Raw genomic sequence first — 24,487 nt, forward strand, 5'->3', positions numbered from 1 at the left:
GTTTACTAGGCAGACCATGTTTATGGGGTGGTTTGCCATTGCCTGCCCGTCATCTGCACTTTACCCCCACCGAGCTGGGTACTCAGTTTACCGACCTTGGAAGGATGGAAGGTTGAGTCAACCTTGAGCCGGCGACCTGAAACTGACTTCCGCCAGGCTCGAACTTAGGTCATGAGCAGAGCTTTGACTGCAGCACTGCAGCTTACCACTCTTCGCCAAGGGGCTCTTTAGCCACTGGCTTAGGTAGCTGTAAAAGGAGACTGCACAAATTCATGGAGAAATAGAGATCTGTCCATGGCAGGGATGATATTGGGGAAAACCATCTCCTAATTTGTGGAAGTGAAGGAGGGGCAAAGATCAGGATCAGGAAAGCAAGGATTCTGCTAAACCCTTTACATTATACTGGGTTAAATGACATATTATAAGAGTCAGCACCATTTTAATCCATCTTGGTCTACTTTGATGTAAAGCTAAGGGAGGAAAATGGGCAGTGGGGAACCTTTAGAAAAACCACCTGCTACTCCTTGCTACTCTTTTGAGTCATCCCTGATGAATGACTTTTAGCCACTTGCTAAATGGCACCTCCATGGTTCAGAGGCAGGGTACCTGACTATACGTTGCTACAAGTACAACAGCAGGGGAGAGCCATTGCTTTTGTGCCCTGCTCAAAGGCTTCCTGGAGAGCATCTGGTTGGCCACTGTTGGGAAGAGGAGCCTGGACTAGATGTAGCCTTCCTGTGTTCTTATGGGAAACAGTCGATATCACTGCATGCCAGACACCAAATGCTGCCAGATACTAAATACTGAACTCAGGTAAGCAAATATTGAAGTCAAATCTTCCCTGGTTGTCCAAATACAGCTTATCAACTCTTCGACAAACATTCAAACATCCTGTGAATATTTGATACGAAAACTTGAAGAGAATTTTTCGAGCGTGAATTAACTTCGGCTGCAGAACAACCCCTTTTGGAGACTGTGCACTGATAGCAGTGCGGGGGGGGGGCTGCTTCTGCTGCTTACATTCCCTTGTTAGGGTTTTGGAACCACAGGCCATGCCCCTTTAAAGAATGTTAGGTGGTAAGAGAGTCTGTGCTTGAGACCGTGAAGAGCTGCTACCAATCAAAGGAGAGTACATTGCGCAAGATGAACCAATGGTCTGACGTGGTATAAGGCAATTTCATACAGGGAGAGACCATGATAGCGGAAGAGAGTTAGCTAAATCCCAGGTCCAACCTCCACTGAAAGGATCCTAAGTAACCGGTCAATTCCAGAGGGGTTACAGTGCTAGTTTGTAGCAGCAAAATGAAAACAGAAGTCCAGTGGCACTTTAGAGACTAAGAGCCCATTCCTGAAATGGGGGGGCGAAGCTCCTTAGGAGGAGGCGTGACCCCACGCGATGCAGGTGCCACCTTATCATGGAATAAGGTGGCACCTACGCCACTGCAGGGGCAAACACACTGGCGTCTGGGGCCCCCAGCCCCCGCCACCAGTGCAGCCACGCTAGCAAGACTTTCCCAGAAGGGAAAGCCTGTGCCGTTGAGGGGTGGGCGTTCCTCACCCCTCACCCCTTTCACCCCGGGGATGCCCCCCTTGGGCTGCAGCGGTGCTGCACCACCTTTTTGGGAGGCACAGTGCTTTTGGAGGCACTTCCTCCCTTTTTATTTTTAAACATGCCTTTATTTTTTAAAATGCCTGCATGGTGGCGACGTGGCAGCGTCGCTCCTGGCCGCCACGGATCTGCCCCCCCTTCAGGATTGGGCTGCCACTTAATGTATTCCCACATAAGCATGCATGAGGCAGAGCTCACTTCATCAGACGCATGAAGCAAGCATCCATAGCAAAAAATATGTATATGCAAAGTGGCAATTATTCTGCAGCGGACATACGCTTCACGCATCTGATAAGTGCACTCTGATTTATGAAAGCTTATGCTGGAACAAATCTTGTCATTCTTTAATGTGCTATGGGACTCCAGTTTTAGATAAATTCCAAAGGATAAAGTCCTTTTAACGTACCATACAGCACCACCTTAAGTGTACCAGCACTATATACTATTACGGGCATAGTTATGCGGTTATATGGTTATTCTGGCTGCAAAAGACTAACCAAGCAACCCTTCTATAATTCATCCGTTAATGGTGTGTTCTAATATTGACTGGCAGATGGAAGTTCTTGGCAGCAGCTTCGAAACCACGGAACTCTTTTACGAAACCATGGAACTCATCAAGCTGCTCGGAGGAAGAATAAGAGAGAATTTCCAGCACGCTACTGCTGAAGCAATGGTGGTGGAAAATGCTGTCAAGTCACCGCTGAATTATGGCAACCCTGTAGGTTTTACAAGCCAAGAGACCAACAGAGGTGGTTTGCCATAGCCTACCTCTGTGTGGCGACCCTGGACTTCCTTGGTGGTTCCCATCCAAGTACTAACCAGGGCCAACCCTGCTTAGCTTCCAAGGTGTGACAAGATCGGGCTAGCCTGGGCCATCCAGCTGAGAGCTGCTGACCCAATACAGCCCTGTAATAGGAAGGATTGTGCTTGGCAGATGGAACCAAGGATCTTCTGCATGCTGACCAAATCCTCTACCACTGAGTCACAGCCTCCTCTTACATGGACACATATCTGATCTTATATTAAATTGCTGCTCCACCATAACCTCCCATTCCTGGGACTTAAGAAGAAGCAGAAGAGTTGGTTTTTATATGCCGACTTTCTCTACCACTTAAGGGAGACTCAAACCGGCTTACAATCATGTTCCCTTCCCCTCCCCACAGCAGACACCCTGTGAGGTAGACGGGTCTGAGAGAGTTCTAGAAGAGTTGTGACTAGCCCAAGGTCACCCAACTAGCTTCGTGTGTAGGAGTGGGGACACAAATCCAGTTCACCAAATTAGCCTCCGCCGCTCATGTGGAGGAATGGGGAATCGAATCTGGCTCAGAGTCCACCGCTCCAAACCACCTCTCTTAACCACTACACCACGCTGGCTCCCTCATATTGTGAAAAGGGAATGAAGCATTTGTTTCTGGAGCTGACAGTGGTTCAGGGAGAGAACAGAAAGAGATTTAAAGTCAGGTGCTGTGGGGAGTGGGATCTCCAAGGGGCAGAGGGAGGACAGAAAACGAGGGGAATGAGGAAGACTAAGATAAATCCTAGGTCACAATCAACAAAGTTTCTAAGAGACCACAAAGGAGAAAAATGAACTGGGATTTTGCCATAAATGGCTAGTGGGAACAGACCAAAGCGCTGGTGCCCTTACATCAATGTAGTTGGCGTTGATATAGTCTGAGTTGGGATCGCCAAGAAGAGGATGGAGCTTAACTCGATGCCGATCATCTGAAAACAAAAAAAACCAGACAAGACCATCAGAGGAAGAGAGGCAGCGGGAGACCTTTGGCGCAGGTGCTTCTCCGTTCCCGGAATATCTTCGAGAGAAGGAAAGTGAGCATCCTTAAGAAATAATAGAAACCCAGTAGTGCTTCTGAGCCTAGGGCTTCCAGCCCCCCTGCTATGGTGCTCCAGTAATACACTGAAACCTTGATATGTGATTCAGACTTCATGCAGTCTGCAAAGGCCATGCAATTCACAGCCTGATAGGAACTGAGATAATTCACTGGTAGACGTTATAATTATTTACCGTAGCTAATAGCAAAGTGGGTGGCTCCAGCCAGTCATGAAAGACAGCACAACATGGCTATCAGCAGACAAGGGAGCAGCTCTTAAATACACAGAGGACTCTCCAGACATGCAGAAGAATGTGCCTTTGTAAATTAACCAACAAGAGCAAACCCCCCCCCCGAAAAATGGACTCTCCATGCTCTAGGACAGTGGTTGTACCACTGGGTGGGATGCAGAAATAGTGTAGCTGGGATGCCGGACTTGTATAACAATCGGTTTCTAAGAATTAACTCACCCTCAATTCCCATGTCCACCTGCAAGGGTGACGTGCCATCTCCTGCAGACCCTAATTGTAGGGTTGCCAGGTCCCACTTTGCCACCGGCAGGAGGTTTTTGGGGCAGAGCCTGAGGAGTGCAGGGTTTGGAGAAGGGAAGGACTTAAATGTCATAGAGTCCAATTGCCAAAGTGGCCATTTGCTCCAGGGGAACTGATCTCTATCAGCTGGAGGTCAGTTGTAATAGCAGGAGATCTCCAGCTAGTACCTTGAGGTTGGCAACTCTACCTACCTGCAACAGATTATTCATCTGTGATCTTCGGGCATGCCAGCAGTAACCTTGGACAGTCAGTGTTTCTCCTAATCCCCCTGTTCTCCCTGCCTTTCAGCAAGTGACTTCGATATGCCACCCCCTGCTGACCCTACCTGCCAGGGATTATCCATTGTGCTTCGACAATGTTTGCCATGTCCTTAAAACTTATCATAAATGATAAATATAACATAAGAAGGTCTGTAAACATATCTAAGTCCTTCTTGGTAAAAGTGGGCTTCTTGTTTCTGTCGTGGTGGGACGCAGGTTTTTTGATAGAATGATTGGTGGGATGTTAAGCTAGGTAAGGCTGCACTAGGAGGCACCGTGAATAGAGAGCGGTTGAGAATCAGTTCAATGGGGATGGGAAGCAGAGGGAGAAACCGGCCGCTTCCTGCCTGTTGTTCCTCACAAGCTTCCACATTGTCTTCTCTAATCCCAAGGTATAAGGTTGATTGCCTATTGGAAAGGCAGAAAAACTGGGGATTCTGCAGAAAAATACAATTTTGTACATTTAAAAGACCTCCCTGTTCCCTTCTCCCAAACTTCGCCTGATGAGGACAGAGCATGCTCCCTGCCTTCTAGGCCAGGAGTGCTGAACTGAATTGTTACGAGGCATAACATAACATAAATGCCATATTGACATAAATGCCACTTGGTCGGGCCGGGCCATGCCTTGCCAGCCCAGATCGAGAGTGGGGGAGTGGCTGCCTCGGCTGGCTTGCAGGCTGGATAAGAGTTCTCAAGGGGCTGGATCCAGCCCGCGGGCCTCATGTTTGACACCCCTGCTCTCAGCGGCACGGTATGGCGAGGATAACCAGTTAAAGAGAGGGATATGGAAGGAGTAGGGGCAATTGGCTTGCTCAAGGCCCTACGAATTTTTGGTACCAGGGAATGGAAAATTTGGGTCAGCAGAAGGGCACTGCCCAGTCATTTAACCCCCACCCCCAATTTCTCTGTTGATATTCCAACTTTCTTCCACAGAACTCAAGGAAGCATAGATCGGGATCCCAAGCAAGGTTCCATTCAGAAATTGACCAGACCCGACCTGCTTGGCTTCAGCAGGGCTTCCGGGCTAGAGTAGGTGTAAGCCAAGAGATATGCCATGACTCAATGCAACATCTGGCGCAGACTGACTGTCATCTGAACTTTGGCCGAGCAGAGGAAAACGGCAGCATTGCAACGAGACGTGCACCTGTGAACCAGGGAACTGCTCCCCCCACGCCATAAATCAATGGGCATCTGCTCTCTCAGGCCTTCCACCCCCCACAGCTGGTTGACGAGTGGGGTGGAAACAGCCTTCGGCCGCCGCCAAGCTGTTTTGAACAATTTGCTCTCATTTTTGTCATTTACGTTAACAAGGATTTTCAATTTGCAAAATACAGAGAGGAGACAGCTATAATTAGAGGCAACAAAAATAGCCAGGGAGGATGATGTCGAGAATCCCCAATGTGGCAAAAGCAGCTTTCGGCGGAAATATTTTGTATGAAACATTCTAACTGAACCGTGTGGTCTCGTCTGTTCCTAGTAGTGACGAGAGCGGAGGGAAAGGCTTTCTCTGGTCATTCTTCCTTTCCCAATGTCTCTTGACCACCAACAGACTTCTGCACACCCCTCTTCACCAAGTAGGGTTGCCAACCTCCAGGTACCAGCTAGAGATCTCCAGCTATTACAACTGATCTCCAGCCAATAGAGATCAGTTCCCCTGGAGAAAATGGCCGCTTTGGCAATTGGACTCTATGGCACTGAAGTCCCTCTCCTCTCCAAGCCCAGCCCTCCTCAGGCTGCACCTCCCCAAATCACCAGGTATTTCCCAACCCAGAGCTGGCAACTCTAACACCAAGCTATGAATGGAATTTTCTGAATGCTGTCAAATATTGCAAAGGTCCCTCGCGTGTGTGCAGCAGAACGTGACTTCATCACAACAGGTAGGTATTTGTGTCAATCCATTAGGAAAACGGAAGTCCCAAAGTAATGATGAGGTGACACCGTTCTTATAGCTGACTGCAATGACACACAATGGAAAGCAAGCTTTTGAATGCCCCGGAATTCTCCTCCTCAAAAAAGACAGGGGGCAGAGTGGACAACCGGAGGTCAACATGGTCGGGCAACTGCCAAAGCCCACCATATGTTGCATCCAAGCCTACTGGGAGAAAGGAACAATGGCTCTTCTTGAGAGCCAGCTTGGAGTAGTGGCTAAGAGCGGCGGACTCTAATCTGGAGAACCGGGTTTGATTCCCCACTCCTCCACATGAGCGGTGGACTCTAATCTAGAGAACCAGATTGGATTCCCCGCTCCTCCACATGCAGCCTGCTGGTTGACCTTGGGCTCGTCACAGTTCTCTCAGAACTCTTTCAGCCTCACCTGCCTCACAAGGTACCTGTGGGGGGAGGTGGGAAGGAATTTGTAAACTGCATTGAGATTCCTTTCGGTAGAGAAAAGCGGAGTATAAAAACCAACTCCTACTCCTACTCCTCTTCTCTTCTTCTTCTCTTTGTTCAGAGCAGCTGGAGCAAAACGTAACCAGGTCAGCCTTAAAAGGGTTGGGTTACTGATCACAGAATTGTGGATTCCCTCTTTCAGACAGAACTGCCGCTTAAACAAACACTGGTTTTGTTCGAAGGCATGAAGAGCCAGGGTATAGAACTAGGAGTTTTTGAACAAAACACTGCTCACAATAAAATATATTGAGCAGTCCAAACTCCGGGATGAGGGAATAAGAAAGTCTTGGCCTCTCAGGACACCACCTCACACACTCCAGGAAAGTTTGTATGCTGGGCTAGCAACTTTTCCTCACAGAACCGGAACAAAAAGGCCCTCACCGGGGATGGTTTAACAAGAGGATTCAACGCACCATCTCTACAATTTTAAATGAGTGTATTTGTTGTTTGCCCTACTTGGGAAGGGAAGAAGCTTTCTGAGAGTACCTAAAAAGCCATCGATTCGTGCTTTCTCTCTCCCTTGTTTTTTAGAACTGGAAATTTAAAGGTTGACAGTATAGCTCCAACTGGCCGTTGAGAACCCTCTACGGCTTACGTGCTCCCTTTGTAATTCCCTAATCGTGCTACTGATTAAAGATGTCTCTGAAAATGTTTCACCTTCTCAAACGATATTATTCCCAAGGTCCTTCCAAAATGGCATAGCTTCAAATATTACTCCAGCCCAGGAATAGGGCTGCCTGCTCTCCTGTTCTTTACAGTGCATTCTTATTGGCCTGCCCAAATCACAGCTGTTCAGTAGGGTTGCCAGGTCCCTTTTCGCCACCAACGGGAGATTTCTGGGGCAGAGCCTGAGGAGGGTGGGGTTTGGGGAGAGGAGGGATTTCATTGCCATAGAGTCCAATTGCCAAAGCGGCCATTTTCTCCAGGTGAACTGATCTCTATCGTCTGGAGATCAGTTATAATAGCAGGAGATCTCCAGCTAGCACCTGGAGGTTAGTACTACAAAGTAACAGCACTGATGACTAAAGGACAATGATTTTACAAGTGCCAAAATTACATAACTATAATTGCTTGGTTTATATCGCTGTGATATAAGCAATCACCATATAATCGGTTTTTACAACAAATACAGGTGTCTTACTGTTTCAGAACAGGGCACAGATAACATATAATGGATACAATAAAAGATGACAGTTGAATAGGTTCAGAAAAGTATCGAACATCCATGTATCCATGTATTCTCAATTATGTGCACAGAAGATGCCACTGGATTCCATGAGATGGGCTTTCGGCATCATGCCCATTTCACCAACACAGGTTTCATCAATTAAAAAAAAAATTCCTTCTGTGGCTGTAAGGCAAAAGGCCTTTCCAAAACATAAAGAATGTATCTCTCTTTTTCAAATGGATGGCATAGTAAGTTATCCATTTGAAAAGGGGAGATACATTCTTCATGCGTTAGTTGGCCACTGTGTGAACAGACTGCTGGACTGGATGGACCTTGGTCTGATCTAGCATGGCCTTTCTTATTAACCCCAGTCCTGTAGATAGATTTTAACTGATCTAATGGGCCTTGGTCTGATCCAGCATGGTTCTTCTTACGTTCTTATGTTCTTAAGACAGCACCAGGAGTCTGCTGTGAAAAGGCAGATGGCGGGCTTTGACTGACACCTTTCGCAGCTCGTTCACCTTTCTTACACAGAGGAGCAAGAGATGAGGAGACCGCTTTATAGGCAGAAAGAGCCATTACAGTCTAAAGTCCTTGAGGTGATTTTCACTGAGTCATGGTTTCTATTAAATATGTGTTCATGAATGGTTTATAAGGGCCTTCATAAATTGTGAGCAGATGTTACAAGCATGTTATCAATATTAGGAACATGTGTTACAGACTTCTCTTTTTTTTAAAAAGGCACATAAAGAAACCATGTACTAGGCAGCTATTCTGTTCTAGGACTCCTCCCCATCAGAGGGCGATGATTACAGGTTTCTAAAAATGCATCCGATGCTTAGAAGCATTTAGGAACACGCGTCTCAATTAAATTATGGATTGGAGCTGTTAATAAAATAATGGAAGAGGAGGCTAAACCGACAGAGCTCTTACTGCAGATATCCAATGGTTGGGAAGGTAAATCAGACCAAAGACTCTGCCTTTACTGGATTAGGGCTCAGAGGAGGAGGAGGAGGAAGAAGAGGAGGAGGAGGAGGAGAGTTGGTTTTTATATGCTGACTTTCTCTACCACTTAAGGAAGAATCAAACCTGCTTACAATCACCTTCCCTTCCCCTCCCCACAGCAGACACCCCATGAGGTAGGTGGGGCTGAGAGAGCTGTGACTAGCCTAGGACACCCAGCTGGTTTCATGTGGAGGAGTGGGGAAACCAACCCAGTTCACCAGATTAGCCTCCACTGCTCATGTGGAGGAGTGGGGAATCAAACTCCATTCTCCAGATTAGAGTCCACTGCTCCAAACCACTGCTCTTAACCACTACACCATGATGGCTAAAAGATGTTTATGCCCCACCTATCTTACCAATGGGGACCTAGAGTGGCTCACTACATCATACTCCCTCCCCCACTTTATCCTCACACCGGCCCTACAAGGCAGGTTAGGCTGAGAGCATGCAACTGGCCCAAGGTCATCCAGTAAGATTCCATGGCAGAGTGGGGATTTGAACCTGGGTCTCCCAGATCCTAGTCCTGCATTCTAACCCCTATGCCACATTGTCTCCCAAAGGTACTCCACTCAAACAATCCTCTAAATCAGACTGCCATGGTGGAGGGTGTGAGAACAATCCACTGCAGGGCCGGTTTTACAACAACTGGTTTATAATGGGGGGTTGCCTCAAGTGGCAGATTTGGGGTGGGGGTGCAACGTCCTGTCCTGCCTGTTATGAGCCAGATGCCCCCCTGGCACCTTTGCCCTTTACCCAACTGCTGCCACTGTCAACTGCTGCCCAAAGCTTCTTGAAAATAGAAAAAGCAAGTCACACATGAATTCTCGCAAGACTCCTTCTTTTGAGAGTTCAACACAGCAGTTTAAGCCCTTTGGCATTTGGGGCTGGACCCAGACAAACTTTTCCACCAACAAAAGTGGAACCAATTGCCCCCTTCCTGCTGTAGACCTGCCGATTTGCCCCTATACTTTTCTTGAGGGGGCCCTGTCCCTCAATGTCTCTCTTGACACACCCTTTCTATTCTTCTTAGGTAAAGGTAGTCCCCTGTGCAAGCACTGGGTCCTGGGGCCACATCCCGACGTTTCCTAGGCACACTTCGTTTACGGGGTGGTTTGCCAGTGCCTTCCCCAGTCATCTCCCCTTTACCACCAGCAAGCTGGGTACTCGTTTTACCGACCTCGGAAGGATGGAAGGCGGAGTCAACCTTGAGCCGGCTACATGAATCCAACTTCCATCGGGATCAAACTCAGGTCGTGAGCTGAGCTTTTGACTTACCCCTTTCTTCTTGTGTGTGTGTGTGTGTGTGTGTAAAATGCCGTGAAGTTGCAGCTGACTTATGGCAACCCCTTATGGGTTTTCAAGGCAAGAGACTAGCAGAGGTGGTTTGCCAGTGCCTTCCTCTGCACAGCAACCCTGGACTTCCTCGGTGGTCTCCCATCCAAATACTAACCAGGGCTGAACCTGCTTAGCTTCTGAGATCTGACGAGATCAGGCTAGCCTGGGCCATCCAGGTCGGGGCCCTTTCTTCTTACCCCTCTTTAAATGCAACAGGTCTCACTTTGAACCTTCGGCATGCAGGGAAACCTTTCTCCCCCAATTCTCTCTCTCAGAACTGACTTAACATAAGAGCTCAGATTCTGTGATGTGCAAAAACCAGAACGGGAGCCATGCGTGATGGAGTGTTGGTTGACTTCCAGAATTTCCCACCCCCACCCCCCTTCAGATTTTCTCTGAGTATATCAAATGCTCCATACTTTATGCTGATAAGGAGGATCTCCGGCAGGAACCCATTCCGCATTGTTAACAGCATGTACACCTGGTTGAAATGCAAAGGATGCAAAGATGACATGCAACAAACGCCGAGGAATTCCCTAGCGGTGAGATGGGGCCATAACGGAATGACTGCTTTTGAAAATAGAACCAAAACTGGAGTCGAATCCGTCTTCCCTGGCTTCAACAGCCCAAGATGTTAGCAAAGCACAACTCCAGTGTATTATTATTTTTTCAGGCACAACAGAGTTTCAAGGCATTTTGATACCCAGAAATGAAAGGAAGGGATTGATTTTTCTTTGTTTTCCGAAAGCTTTCGTCTCAGACACTTACAGGTTGGCAAGTGATCCTGTCTCCCTTTGGTCTTGTCTTTCTTCTTTGAAGCATCCCAGCCGTCAAAGAAACTCTAGGAGAAACAGAAGTCTATTATCTACACACAGAACACTTTTGGGAATGAACAAAAAACCAAATCCCCTTTGAAAGCACAGATACCCGAAAAGGCTTTAGGGGCTGGTACTTTCTCAAGGCGCTTATTCAGGTACAGTATTCCCATTAAATTATCCATTATAGGAAAGGAAATTATCCTTTGAGAACATGGGAAGGTTGGTATGTAAGAAGAAATAACATAAAGAAGAATACTTTGACAGTCAAGAATGCAACATCTACATCGTGGCCTGCTGATTAGTTTTTTATGTATGGCACCTTCAGGATCTGCTATTATGTAGTTGGGTAGTTGTGATGGTTTGTAGTAGAAGAGCAAGATTGTAGCTTCTAGGGTCAGTTCAGGCTTGATTTGATCTATAACCCACTGATTTTATTTATTTATTTATTTTTCCAGTCCACGGTATTTGTAACACTCTCCTCCAACACCACATTTCAAAGGAGTCTACTTTCTTCCTGTCAGCTTTCTTCATTGTCCACCTTTCACACCCATACATAGTAATAGGGAATATGATGGCATGAACTAACCTAATCTTGGTGGCCATTGACACATCCTCACACTTCAGAATCTTTTCTAGCTCCTTCATGGCTGCCCTTCCCAGACTCAATCTCCTTCTGATTTCTTGGCTGCAGTTTCCCTTTTGGTTGATGGTGGAGCCAAGGAATAGAAAGTCTGGAACAATTTCAATGTCCTCATTGTCAACCTTAAAGTTGTGTAATTCTCCTGTAGTCATTACTTTTGTCTCCTTGATTTTCAGCTGTAGTCCTGCTTTGACACTTTCTCTTTTAACTTTCAGCAGTAGTCGTTTCAAATCTTCGCTATTTTCTGCCATTAATGTAGTATCATCGGCATATCTCAAAGTGTTAATGTTCCTCCCTTCAATTTTCACTCCACCTTAATCTAAATCTAATCCAGTTTTCCTAATTATATGTTCTGCATATAGATTGAAGAGATAGGGAGATAAAATACATCCTTGTCTAACAGCTTTGCCAATTGGAAACCATTCTGTTCTAACTGTGGCCTCTTGTCCTGAGTACAGGTTGTGCATCAAAATGATCAGATGTAGTGGCACACCCATTTCCTTTAAAACCAAACATAGCAGTTGTAAACAGCCAACCATTTTTAGGTGGTTCCAGCAAAAGGCTTGGTGAAACGGAAACCATTTGATTTACTTCTTGAAGGAGGCCAGTTACCGCACCCCACAAACACATGAACATACACTCAGATTAACTTGGAGAATTAGTTTGCGTGATTGTGCCGGGCACCGTAAACTGGGATCTTTTACCTAAAGAGGTAGCTGTGAGGAGCAAGTCTTTAGTAGGAAAAGGATGACAGAAGCCTGATCTATTCCCCCCTACTTTGCAAACCACTATTCCCCCTTTTCCACACATTTAGCTCAAAATATTAACTCCTGCACCAACTCGGAGGACCTCTGCTGAATGTTTGCTCGCTGTTGCTATATTAATTGGGATAAGAAATGTGTTTGTGCCTTGGTTCAGCACTGCTAGTATTTGCTCAGGACAGGCTCTTCCCCCCCACACACACTACTGTACCAAATTCCTCCCTAAACTCTATATTCTTTAAAAATCAGGCCTCTGTCATCCTTTTCCTACTAAAGACTTGCTACTCACAGCCGCCTCTTTAGGTAAAAGATCCCAGTTTGCCCTGCACAAACACGCAAGCTAATTCCCCATGTTAATCTGAATGAATGTTCACATGTTTGTGGGGGTGCGGTAGGGTTGCCAGGTCCACTGGCGGGAGGTGATTTGGGGTGGAACCTGAAGAGGTTTGGGGAGAAGAGGGACTTCAATGCCACAGAGTCCAATGGCCAAAGTGGCAATTTTCTCCAGGGGAACTGATCTCTATTGGCTGGAGGTCAGTTGTAAGAGCAGGAGATTGCCAGCTAGTACCTGGAGCTTGCCAACCCTAGGGTGCGGTAACGTATTGGGAAGGAGGTGAGCCTTTAAACCCTGAGTGGGTGTGGGCTAATAAATGGAAACTTAATCCTGACAAAATGGAAGTGTGGCTGGTGAGCAGAAGCCTGGCCCAGGATTTAAGGCATCACCCATTCTGGATGGGGTTGTACTCCCCTTGAAGGAACAGGTCTGTAGTCTTCTTATCTTATATGCTATGGATGGGGTTAGGATGTTGTTTGAATGTTTGAGGATTTAGTGTTGCATTTTGTAATAATTCTGGTTATTCTCCTGGGGAGGGGAGTGCAAACGGTGCTGAAAGGTGGAGTACAAATCACCCAAGTGAACAAAACAAGCACATTGATATAGTTCACAAAAGGCCCCTTTTCAAGTGGATTCATTCCTCTACATCTATATTCCGCTTCCAAAATGTTTTATTTTCCATCGGGTTATGAATTCGTTGTTCTTTCTTTCCTTTTCTCTTCTCTGCAATGCATTATTTCCCTTTTCATTCGGCAGAGCACAGTCGGTGTGAAATAACAGCAACGCCCGCTGCTAAGAGCAGACGCAAGAGGGAAAGTGGAAGAAAATGATATGTTTTCTCCCTTGTTCCTAATATTCAAGTGCCTTTCAAATGCCTGGTTTTGGAACATGTACAACAGCTTTTCAAGGTGCCCTAATTATTGTAACTAACCCGGGTTTGTCAAATTCATAATATTGGAGAAGAGAGGCTCCGACATCAGAAACAATGGAAGACGAGACAGTAATTTTGGGGTGGGGAGAGGGGGTGATTTCAATAGGCAGTCCTGCGGGACACTTGAGCCGGATTGCTATGACAGCTGCACAAAGCAAAGGCGCTGCGACTGGTCCATTTTGATATGCTAGAAGCGCTGATGCAATGGCTCAGGGACACAACGTCCTTTCAAGAAAACAATCGGCGGCCGAGCCCAGTGAATTCTCTGGCTGAGCCCCCACCCTGGGTTCTGTGCCCAGAGCAAGCATCCCAGAACATGGATTGCTTTGCTGCCTCGTGGCACTCTGCAAGGCTTTTTAGGCAAGGCTGTTTCACTCGCCGTCACCCCTCCGATGACTTCGGGTCTTTGTGATGATTATGCATGCCGTTTCCGGCCGCCAGAGGTCGCCTCGCTCTCCCTCTGCTTCCCCCGCCCCCCGCCCCCTTTTGCTAGCATTTTCAAATTTGAGATAAAACAGGTCTCTGAAAACATGGGGCGAAATGCAGGGAAATGCAGGGGGAGAGCAAGGCAACCTTTGACAGTTGGAAATGGCATGCATAATCAACGCAAAGACCTGAAGTGGTCAGAGGGGTGATGGCACGTGAAACAGCCATGCATAAAAGGCCCAAGGCACAGACCACCACAGAAAAGTGAACCAGAGGGAACATCTCATCCACGGGACAGGGATGTGTGTTATATGCAGTGTGTGTGTTATATGCTGTCAAGATGCTTTCAACTCACAGTGACCCTATGAATGAATGATCTTCAAAACATCCTAACATTAATAGCCTTGCTCTGGTCTTGCAAAATGAAGGCCATGGCTTCCTTTACTGAGTCAATCCATCTCATGCAGTTTTCTTACAAAGGGATTTCAAAAAGAGATTAGAAAGAGAAACTGCTGAATTATAACTAATAATGAAGCTCAAGACTATGCATTCTCCAGGACAATAGAGTTCTGGAATTCCTGTCTCATTTTCAATGCTGATTTCTCCAAGCCTACTATCCCTCTGCATATCACCCGCAATCCAATCACGCCTGCTAATGCCATTTACTTGCTTTTGACATTTACATTGCCATTGTGTGTCTGATTCACTCTTCTCTACTTAAGGATAGATGGACCCACATTCCAGCTGTATCTGAAGAAGTGAGCTATGGTTCATGAAACCTCATACCCTGCCAGAAATTTTGTTAGTCTTTAAGGTGCTATGGGACTCTTGCTCTTTTCTACTGCTATTGACAGACTAACACAGCTACCCGTCGGGATCCATCTCATGCTGGGTCTTCTCCTTTTCCATATTGTCTTTCCCAGCGAGTCTGGTCTTCTGTTAAGGTAGGGTTGCACAAGCTGCTTTGAGTGGGTCACTCACTAGAATTACGGCTGTGTGAGTGGACAAACCTGCATGATGCCAAGTCCGAACACTGGCTGTCCTAGCTCAGTATTGTCTACTCTGACTGGAACTGGTTCACCAGGACTTCTGAAATTCTCAGGGTGCTGGATTCATCACGCAGCCCTCTGCTGTGTACTGGGGGAGGAGAAGTAGCTCAGCGGTAGATGATTCACCATCTTTGCATACAGAAGGTCTCTGGTTCAATCCCTGGCATCTTCATTTAAAGGGATCTTGGGTACTGAGTATTGGGAAAAGACCACTTTGCCAGAGACGTCAAGGAACTGCTACCAACTGCTACCAGTCAAAGTAGTAGAAAAAGAAGAGTTGGCTTTTAAAAGCCGACTTTCTCTACCGCTTAAGGAAGAATCAAACCGGCCTACAATCACCTTCCCTTCTCCTCCCCACAACAGACACCCTGTGGGGCAGGTGGGGCTGAGAGAGTGTGTGACTAGCCCAAGGTCACCCAGCTGGCCTCATGTGGAAGAGTGAGGAAACAAATCCAGTTCACCAGATTAGACTCCGCCGCTTATGTGGAGGAGTGGGGAATCAAACCCAGTTCTCCAGATCAGAGTCCACTGCTCCAAACCACCGCTCGAAACCACTACACCCCACTGGCTCTCCTCGGTTGGGCCATGGCTCAGTAGCAGAAGGTCTTTGTTGCCTGCAGATAGTCCCAGGTTGATTTCCTGGCATCTCCGATTAAAGGAGCTTCAGGTAGCATCCCACTCTGCCTGAAGCCTTGGGGAGCCACTACCAATAGGAGTAGGCAATACTGAGCACAAAGTATGCTCCCCAGAGAAACTTATGATCGCAAAATAACAACTTGCTGGTGGTCCCCAGCCCAAGGAGTATCCAGCTGGCCTCGACCAGGGACAGAGCTTTTTCTCCCTGGCCCCTGCCTGGTGAAATAGCCTCCCGAGTGAGATCAGGGCCCTACTGGCCTTCAAGAAGGGCCTATAAGATGGAGTTATTCCGCCCGGTTTATGGTTGAGGCCAGTGACAGTTCTCCCTATAAATGCTGGCCTCTCTAGTCCTTTTCCTCTACCTGCTGCTGAGCCCTTTCCCCCATTTCGGAGGGAGGTCAGTTCCATCCAGCAAGCTGCTAACAATCTATTCGGTGATTTTAGCGCCATCGGGGAGAGTCTTACTCCCCTATTTATTGAAATGACTTGGGTTATTTTTAAACGTATTTAAATTATAGATTAAGTTTTTGTTGATTTTATTGTTCTGGACTTTGAAAGCTGCCCTGAGCCAAGTCTTTGGGCCGGGGAGGGTGGGGTAGAAATGCAATTAAATAAATAAATAAAATAAAGCTCCCTAAGGTTTGACAGCTCCCTAAGGTAGCTTCAGATGTCCCTAAACTGGATACCTCCATTCTGCTGTTCGTTGTTGCCTTGGGGTGTACGGTATAAGATAGGATCGATCAAATTTATTCATGTTGTGGCCACAGGCCTTAACAATCCAACTACACCCTTAAAGAAAGAAAAAATCAACCCATAGCACGTATTGATCCAATACCACAATAACATCTACTACTACACATTGAAATAAAACAATAACGACTCCCCCCCCTTAAAATCATTTACCAGGATATTGTGGACCATATCAAGCCATTATATTACCTGAATCAGGTCTATTAAAACTTTTCCTTAGTTTAAATGCTATAATGGAAAAAGAGGCCACTCTCTGTGTAATAGATAAATTTACATCAGCCATCAAGAATCTTACTCGCGCTTCTTTTGAGATCAGCACCTGTGGTATGCACTGGATGAATCTAGGTCATGTAGGGTTGCCAGATGCCCACTGGTGGTGGGCAAACCCCGGCAATTTACCCCTCTGCCCGCCGATCACCTGAGGGTTGGCAGGCAAACGTGCACGCCAGTGTGCATACCGCGTGCACGTCACTTCCGGTTTAGAACCACAAGTTCTGCCTCGCGAGGGGCCTTATACCTCTTTGTTTGAGGGGTAAAGGGCTGCTTTACCACTCAAACTAAGAGGTAAAGGCCCCTCGCGAGGTGGGACTTCGGGGTCTAAACCGGAAGTGATGCGCGCACATACTTTCCGACAAGAGCCTCCCGCCGGAAGAGAAGAGGGACCTGGCAACCCTAAGGTCGTGTCATGGTGTACAGGGCACAGTGGAAAAGAACACGTGGCAGGTCTTCTACCAGGTCAGCAGAACATGGGCAAAACTGTTGTCCATATGGAATACTACCATATATAAGGTAGGATATAGGATGATAGGTGACCAACTCTGCCCTTACCCACATGGCATAAAAAAACAATTATGAGGGACTAAGAACGAGGCCCAGCCTAGTTCCGAGTCCTCACCTCATACTCCTGCTTGAAGCCATAGCCTTCTGCAGTCTTCATCTGGTTGATGTGCTGAAGGAGATCGGCTACCCGGACAGCCGGGTGGAGCTGCCCGGTGTGATAGGGGGAGCCTTTGCGTCCGCACTGTCGCCGAGGCGAGCCACCCAACAGGCTGCTGGATTCGTTGACTACGCTGCTGCGCTGGTCAGCTGGGAACGATGTGATACAAAAAGCAGGAGAGGGTCAGTGGGAGAATTTTCGGACTAAAGAAATTGAGTTTACTGAACGTCAAGTATTAAGAGAGGACTGATATAAAATGTTTTTTTAGATGGTGCATTACACCTAAAGATATAGCACAAGCCAACAAAGACGTTAATGGGAAATGTTGGAAACGTCATAACATAGATGCAACATTTTATCACGTGTGGGGGACATGCGAGAAAGCAAGAAAATACTGGACAACAATACATGATGAAATGCAAAAGATATTAAAAATCAAGTTTCCGTTGGATCCAAAAAACCTGTTATTCAATATTTTGCCAAGCGACATATCAAGAACATATAACAAACTATTTAAGTACATGGTGATATATGCAGCAGATTACCCAGATTTAGACGAATTACCCAGATTTAGATGAGAGATTAATAAATTAACAGAGTATGCAACTATGGCAAAATTGACATTTTTAGAATTTTTGACATACTCAGAATTTTGAGGAAAATGGAATGTTTTTCTAACTATATAGCTAAAACTCTGGAATAGAACTGAATAAACTGCGATAGAAGGAGAAAGATTTAGGTTAAATATGTTTAATAATCAAGTAATGAATGTGGTAACAGATACATGGAGAACAAAGAGTAATGTAATTCAAATAAGTTGGCAATTGAATTGCAGTTTTGAATGGCAAGTTCACATGTATTGCTGTATTGTGTGTATGCTTTAATGTGTTCATGTTTGTTTGTTGTGTTTGCTAAAAAAGTTTTTAAAAAACTTAAAAAAAAACAAGAGAGCAATTAAAATAGAGGAAATACAATAATAGAACAAGTTAACTGACAGCTGTTAACCATGACTCTAAATTGCAGAATGGGACTGAGCAAAGAAACAGGAAAATATGTGTGGCTGACTCCTGAGTCCTTGAGATGTGATGGCAGTTGACTGCTGCCTGAAAAGGAGAGTGTCTCTTTTTGAATCGTACTGCTGAAAAAACTGCTGTAAAGCTGCCATTAAGCGTAACTGCTGCTGCCTGAAAAGGAGAGTGTCTCTGTATCAAATTGCTGAAAACAATTCTGTAAAGATGCCATCAAGCATAACTGCTGGGTAATGCAGTAAGAGATAACACAGATCTCTTCCATCGCATTTCCATAACATTGCCCAGACATTTCTGGCAAAGCTCCCCCAGTGGTGTGAAAACTTTCCACATGGTGGAAAGCTCAATATGGTGAGTCGTTCTTTGTTGTCCAGCTGCCATGTTTGGGTGGCAATTCCCAGCAGCTTCTGTGTGTTGGATGTAACGTGGGAAGCAGCCCTGAGCTGGAAAGAACCTGGCATGCTCCGTAAATGATGAAAACAACAATATCCCAAACTAAGCAGATTTGAATTGGATTAAACACAAAGCAAGGAACTGTGGGAATAATGTGCAGTGCTTTTTGGCTAATTAAATTCCAGGCTTGGTATTAAATTGAAACAATAAATAAAATAATAAATAAATAAATAAATTTCAAACTCTGTCACCTGTTTTGAACATTTCCCAGGTAAACTCGCTGACCACCATTGTAAGGGTAAAGGTAGTCATTACTGACCCATGGGTTGATGTCACATCATGACGTTTACTAGGCAGACTATATTTTATGGGGTGGTTTGCCACTGCTTTCCCCAGTCGCACTCACTTTACCCCTAGCAAGCTGGGTGAGTACTGACCACGGAAGGATGGAAGGCTGAGTCGACCTTGAGCCGGATGCCTGAAAACGACTTCCGTCGGGATCGAACTCAGGTCGTGAGCAGAGCTTTCAACTGCAGTACTGCAGCTTACCACTTTGCACCACGGGGCTCCTTGGTGAACACCATTGTACTCACTACTAAATTAATATGTACAGAATCAAACTGGGTGGACGCTTACTCTTCCTTGGGTGTGTTTATCCTACTTCGTTCACTCCCTCCCAATTGGTTTGCAGAGTTCTGTTACCATGCACTACCAACAACTGCTCCCAGCGGTGGCTACATTTCAGTATTATAAAAACTAACTCCCTGAAGGATCCTAGGGTAGGCAGATTGCTTCACATGAAGAACTTTACCTGTTCCAATCCCGGGCTCTGCAGTGTGTTCTGAAATAACAGAACTACTTTGAAAAGATTATGGAATATATTCCAGCAAGCCGGGTCTTCCTCCAGCGCTAACACCAAAAGATTGACTAAATAACATTTTAATGGAGTATTTTTAGAAAACTAATGGCTGTGTTTACAAATGCAATTTCCTCTATGAGATCAAGTGCTGCTCTCTAGGATAATGGGAGTCATGTGGTATTACTTGCATCAACAAGGCCCACTCATCTTCAGCGGCATTATCTGAACATCTCTACAAGGAAAGCCTTTTAAGAGAAATAAAGATCAACCCCAAAGTCAAGGAAGCTTCCAACATCTTGGCTGGGGACAGTTATCTGGTTCCACCCCATCCACTGGGTAGCCTCATAAAGGGATAGTAAAGAGTTTAGCAGTTGGACTTCAGTTATTAGATGCAATAACCCTTAGCTTAATCCAAGTTTGGCATCGCTGTGTTCTTTTTGGAGGATGTAGGATCATGTTTTCCCAAGGGCACACAGGTCACAACTTTGTGCTTGTGGTTATTTCAACCCAGGAAAATGCACACCCTCTTTCTCTGTATTCTTACGTGCCAGCGTAGAATCTCTGCTTGGCCCAAAACCATGCAGTGAAAGGACAGGAGAAGAGAGAGAAAAATACACTTTGAGAAATGAGATGAATTTCAAAAAGCTGTCTGGTTTGATGCAATCATCCCTACTTTAATTTTGTTTCTCCCTGGTGAGAAACAAGCCCACAAGTCTTCATTTTTCAACAAGTTTCTCTTTCACTGCACCAAATTATTTCTATTAAAACAGACACTGTTCAATGTTATCTTTGTGCCCACTGTGCAGACACAGTGCGCAACATAGGAACAACATCAAAATGAAGTGAAAGAGGCCTCAGAATCAGCAGCGAAAAGAGCAGTGCGGAAACAGACGATAAGAACAATTTACAAAATCGGAAAGAAATGGAAACAGCCGTCTGTGCTCTTCCCGAATTGTAAGTACAGTGTGGTAGTCAAAGAGCTGCAAATTTGCATCGAGTGATCCTGAGAATGCACCCCAGTTTCCTAAAATGTTGTCATCAATGTCATGTATCTGACAACTTCTTTCCAGCAACAGAAGGGCACTTCCATTATTGGAAGGAGAGACAATTCCTCCCTCTGATTGCAACCCCTCACTTTGTCCCATGCATTGACCCCCAGGAACAAAACTGAGGGGGGGGGACTCAATAAGCTGAAGCAGGAGAAAGATGATGGGCCTGTAGAGGCCTAATTAGTTGCCAGTTGGTCAAGGGGCTTTCCAGGTTCCAGACCTGGGCATTTGGAAAGTCCCAGCTATTTCAGCAGTAATGGGAAATGCCTAAATCAGCAGGAAAACAAAAATAGTACACCCAGTCATGGGACATACGTGACCTTGAGACCATCAGTTGAGTCAGGAATCTATGACAGACCATTGCTAGCATATGGAAAGGGACAAGGAAATAGGTCTGGGAGCCAATGGAATGTGTAAGATATGTAGCCTTCCTAAAATGGGCTGTGGCTCAGTGGTAGAGCATCTGCTTGGCATGCAGAAGGTCCCAGGTTCAATCCCTGGCATCTCCAGTTATAAGCAAGTGTGTGTGTGTGTAAAGTGCCTTCAAGTCGCAGCCGACTTATGGCAACCCCTTTTGGGGTTTTCATGGCAAGAGACTAACAGAGGTGGTTTGCCAGTGCCTTCCTCTGCACAGCAACCCTGGTATTCCTTGGTGGTCTCCCATCCAAATACTAACCAGGGCTGACCCTGCTTAGCTTCTGAGATCTGACGAGATCAGTCTAGCCTGGGCCATCCAGGCAAGTAGGTAATGTGAAAGACCTCTGCCTGAGACCTGGAGAGCCGCTGCTGGTCTGACTAGACAATACTGACTTTGATGGACCAAGGGTCTGATTCAGTAGAAGGCAGCTTCATGTGTTCATGTGACAAAAATGCATAACTGATTGGCTTTGGGCGGAAGTCTTTGAAGAATTGTACCAGCCCTGCTATGCTGCTTTTCTCATGCCAGAATCAATACAACATCCTTTACCTGATTCCTGAGTCGTCTCCTCCTTGGTGATTAGAACCAAAGAGGTGAAAGCTTCTCGGCCTTTTGGCTACGATCAAGTGTAGCATCCTCTTGGTTAACGGAGAACTAGAAAAGTCCCATTTTGTAAGTCTCATTCCATTAGTAGAGCTCGTTGAACACAAGGCACTGCAATCATTCTATTGCTGCATTCTGAAATGTTCTGTTCATCTTGTTTTGTATTTAAGAACATAAGAACGTAAGAAAGGCCATGTTGGATCAGACCAAGGCCCATCAAGTCCAGCAGTCTGTTCACACAGTGGCCAACTAGGTGCCTCTAGCAAGCCTGCAAACAAGACGACTGCAGCAGCACCATCTTGCCTGTGTTCCAAAGCACCTGATATAATAGGCATGCTCATCTGATACTGGAGAGAATAGATATGCATCATGACTAGTATTCATGTTGACTAGTAGCCATGAATACCCCTCTCCTCCATGAACATGTCCACTCCCCTCTTAAAGCCTTCCAAGATGGCAGCCATCACCACACCCTGGGGCAGGGAGTTCAACAGCTGAACTATGTGCTGTGTAAAGAAACTCTACCAGCATCTGGGTTTGTCTCCCCCCCCCCCACTTTTTAAGCAAGATTCCTAGCCCTCATTATCAAAAGAAAACATCTCAAAGCGAAGAAGCCAGCTTGAAAAAGGCCAAGTCTGCTAACAGAAGAAAAGAGCAGGAGTCCAGCAGCACCCCAAAGACCAACAAAATTTCTGGCAGGGCATTAACTTTAGGTATCTGAAAGTCTGTCTGTCTGTCTGTCTGTCTGTCTGTCTGTCTGTCTGTCTTTCTTTCTCTCTCTCTCTCTCTCTCTCTCTCTCTCTCTCTCTCTCTCTACCTCTCTCTCTCTCTCTCTCTACCTACCTACCTACCTACCTACCTACCTACCTACCTACCTACCTATCTATCTATCTATCTATCTATCTATCTATCTATCTATCTATCTATCTATCTATCTATCTATCTCTATCTCTATCTCCTTGCAAGGGAAATCTGCTTAGCTAGTACAGAATTGTAACTTACGAAGTGATTAGCCTGACACCATGTCCCAATCATCTTTTTGGGTTCATTTATAAAGGCCCGGCATCTCTTCGCCTGCTCAGAAAGCCTGCCCCGTTCTTGCTTGTGTTTTCCAGAAGGCAACATATGTACCAAGTAATTGAGAGCCCACAGAGACATGCCAGGCTAATGCGCTAATCCAAACGCACAAGCAAGATGAGCACAAAAGAGCTTGGATTGCATGTGGGAAACAACAATAACAAGCCATGGGGAATTATTTCGGTCCCTTGGTAATTTCCCTTTTCCTTATTTCAGGGACAGGAGGGATGGTGAGCTGCTAGAACAGCGACGCAGCTTTAAAGAGTTCTTCCAGGTGGGGAGCTGGGTTGGTCTGGAGTAGAAAAGGAAGGTTCGAGTCCAGTAGCATTTTGTGTGTGAGTATAAAGTGTCATCAAGTCGCAGCCAACTTCTGATGACCCCAGCAAGGGCCTTTCAAGGCAAGGGAGAAGCAGAGGTGGTTTGCCATTGCCTTCCTCTGCAGAGCCATCCTTGGTGGTCTCCCTTCCAAGTACTGGGGAACCAGCATGGTGTAGTGATTAAGAGCGGTGGTTAGGAGAGGTGGACTCTGATCTGGAGAACTAGGTTTGATTCCCCACTCCTCCACATGAGCGGCGGAGGCCAATCTGGTGAACTGGATTTGTTTCCCCACTCCTACACACGAATCCGGCTGGGTGACCTTGGGCTAGTCACACTCTCTCAGCCCCAACTACCTCACAGGGTGTTTGTTGTGAGGAGGGGAAGGTGATTGTAAGCTGGTTTGATTCTTCCTTAAGTGGTAGAGAACAGAGCCCTGTGGCGCAGAGTGGTAAGCTGCAGTGCTGCAGTCCAAGCTCTGCTCACAACCTGAGTTCGATCCCGACGAAAGTCGGTTTCAGGTAGCCGGTCAAGGTCGACTCAGCCTTCCATCCTTCCGAGGTTGGTAAAATGAGTACCCAGCTTGCTGGGGGTAAAGGGAAGATGACTGGGGAAGGCACTGGCAAACCACCCCGTAAACAAAAGTCTGCCTAGGAAAGGGGATGTGACGTCACCCCATGGGTCAGGAATGACCCGGTGCTTGCACAGGGGACCTTTACCTGAACCTTTTAAGTGGTAGAGAAAGTTGGCATATAAAAACCAACTCTTCTTCTTCTGACCCTGCTTAGCTTCTGAGATCTGACGAGATCTCAGGGCTGCACCCTGTCGCCTTCCCTCCATTAGCACCTTAGAGACCAACAGGATTTCCAGGGTATAAGCTTTTGAGAGTCAAAGCTCCCCTTGCTGGGGTCACCAGAAGTCGGCTGCAACTTGACTGACGGCAGTTTTCACACACACAATCTACTGAATGGGATGTGGAATGATATCGTAAGTCCTGATCTTGTCAGACCTCGGAAGCTAAGCAGGGTCAGTACATGGGTGGGGAGACCACCAAGGAAGGCTCTGCAGAGGAAGGCGATGGCAGACCCCCCTCTGCTTCTCACTTGCCTTGAAAGCCCCTTGCTGGGGTCGCCAGAAGTCGGCTGCAACTTGACTGATGATATTTTGCACACACACAGCTTCCTGTGTGACCTGAGAGAAGTCACTGTCACTCAGCTGAACTTCCCTGATAGGGTTAATATTAGTTTAAAGGCAGATGGAGAGATCCTGTGTGCTGCCCTGAACGCCTTGGAGGAAGGCGCCATGAAGAGCCCTT

At 46.3% G+C, this 24,487-nt stretch overlaps 1 protein-coding gene across 8 annotated transcripts in view; it reads right to left on the reverse strand.

Moving 5' to 3' along the window:
• The window catches only part of PTPRU (protein tyrosine phosphatase receptor type U), a 444,404-nt gene that overhangs the window by 59,549 nt on the left and 360,368 nt on the right, over positions 1 to 24,487 (reverse strand). For all 8 annotated transcript variants that reach the window (XM_056846270.1, XM_056846269.1, XM_056846268.1 and 5 more), the window contains 3 exons: positions 17,389 to 17,579; positions 10,917 to 10,989; positions 3,255 to 3,331 (listed from right to left, as the gene is read on the reverse strand). In XM_056846270.1, coding sequence (XP_056702248.1) covers positions 3,255 to 3,331; positions 10,917 to 10,989; positions 17,389 to 17,579 — 341 coding nt within the window. The remainder of the gene's footprint in view (positions 1 to 3,254; positions 3,332 to 10,916; positions 10,990 to 17,388; positions 17,580 to 24,487) is intronic.

The sequence above is a fragment of the Euleptes europaea genome, chromosome 3 (assembly GCF_029931775.1).
Source record: "Euleptes europaea isolate rEulEur1 chromosome 3, rEulEur1.hap1, whole genome shotgun sequence".
In the NCBI taxonomy this organism is placed as follows: domain Eukaryota; kingdom Metazoa; phylum Chordata; class Lepidosauria; order Squamata; family Sphaerodactylidae; genus Euleptes; species Euleptes europaea.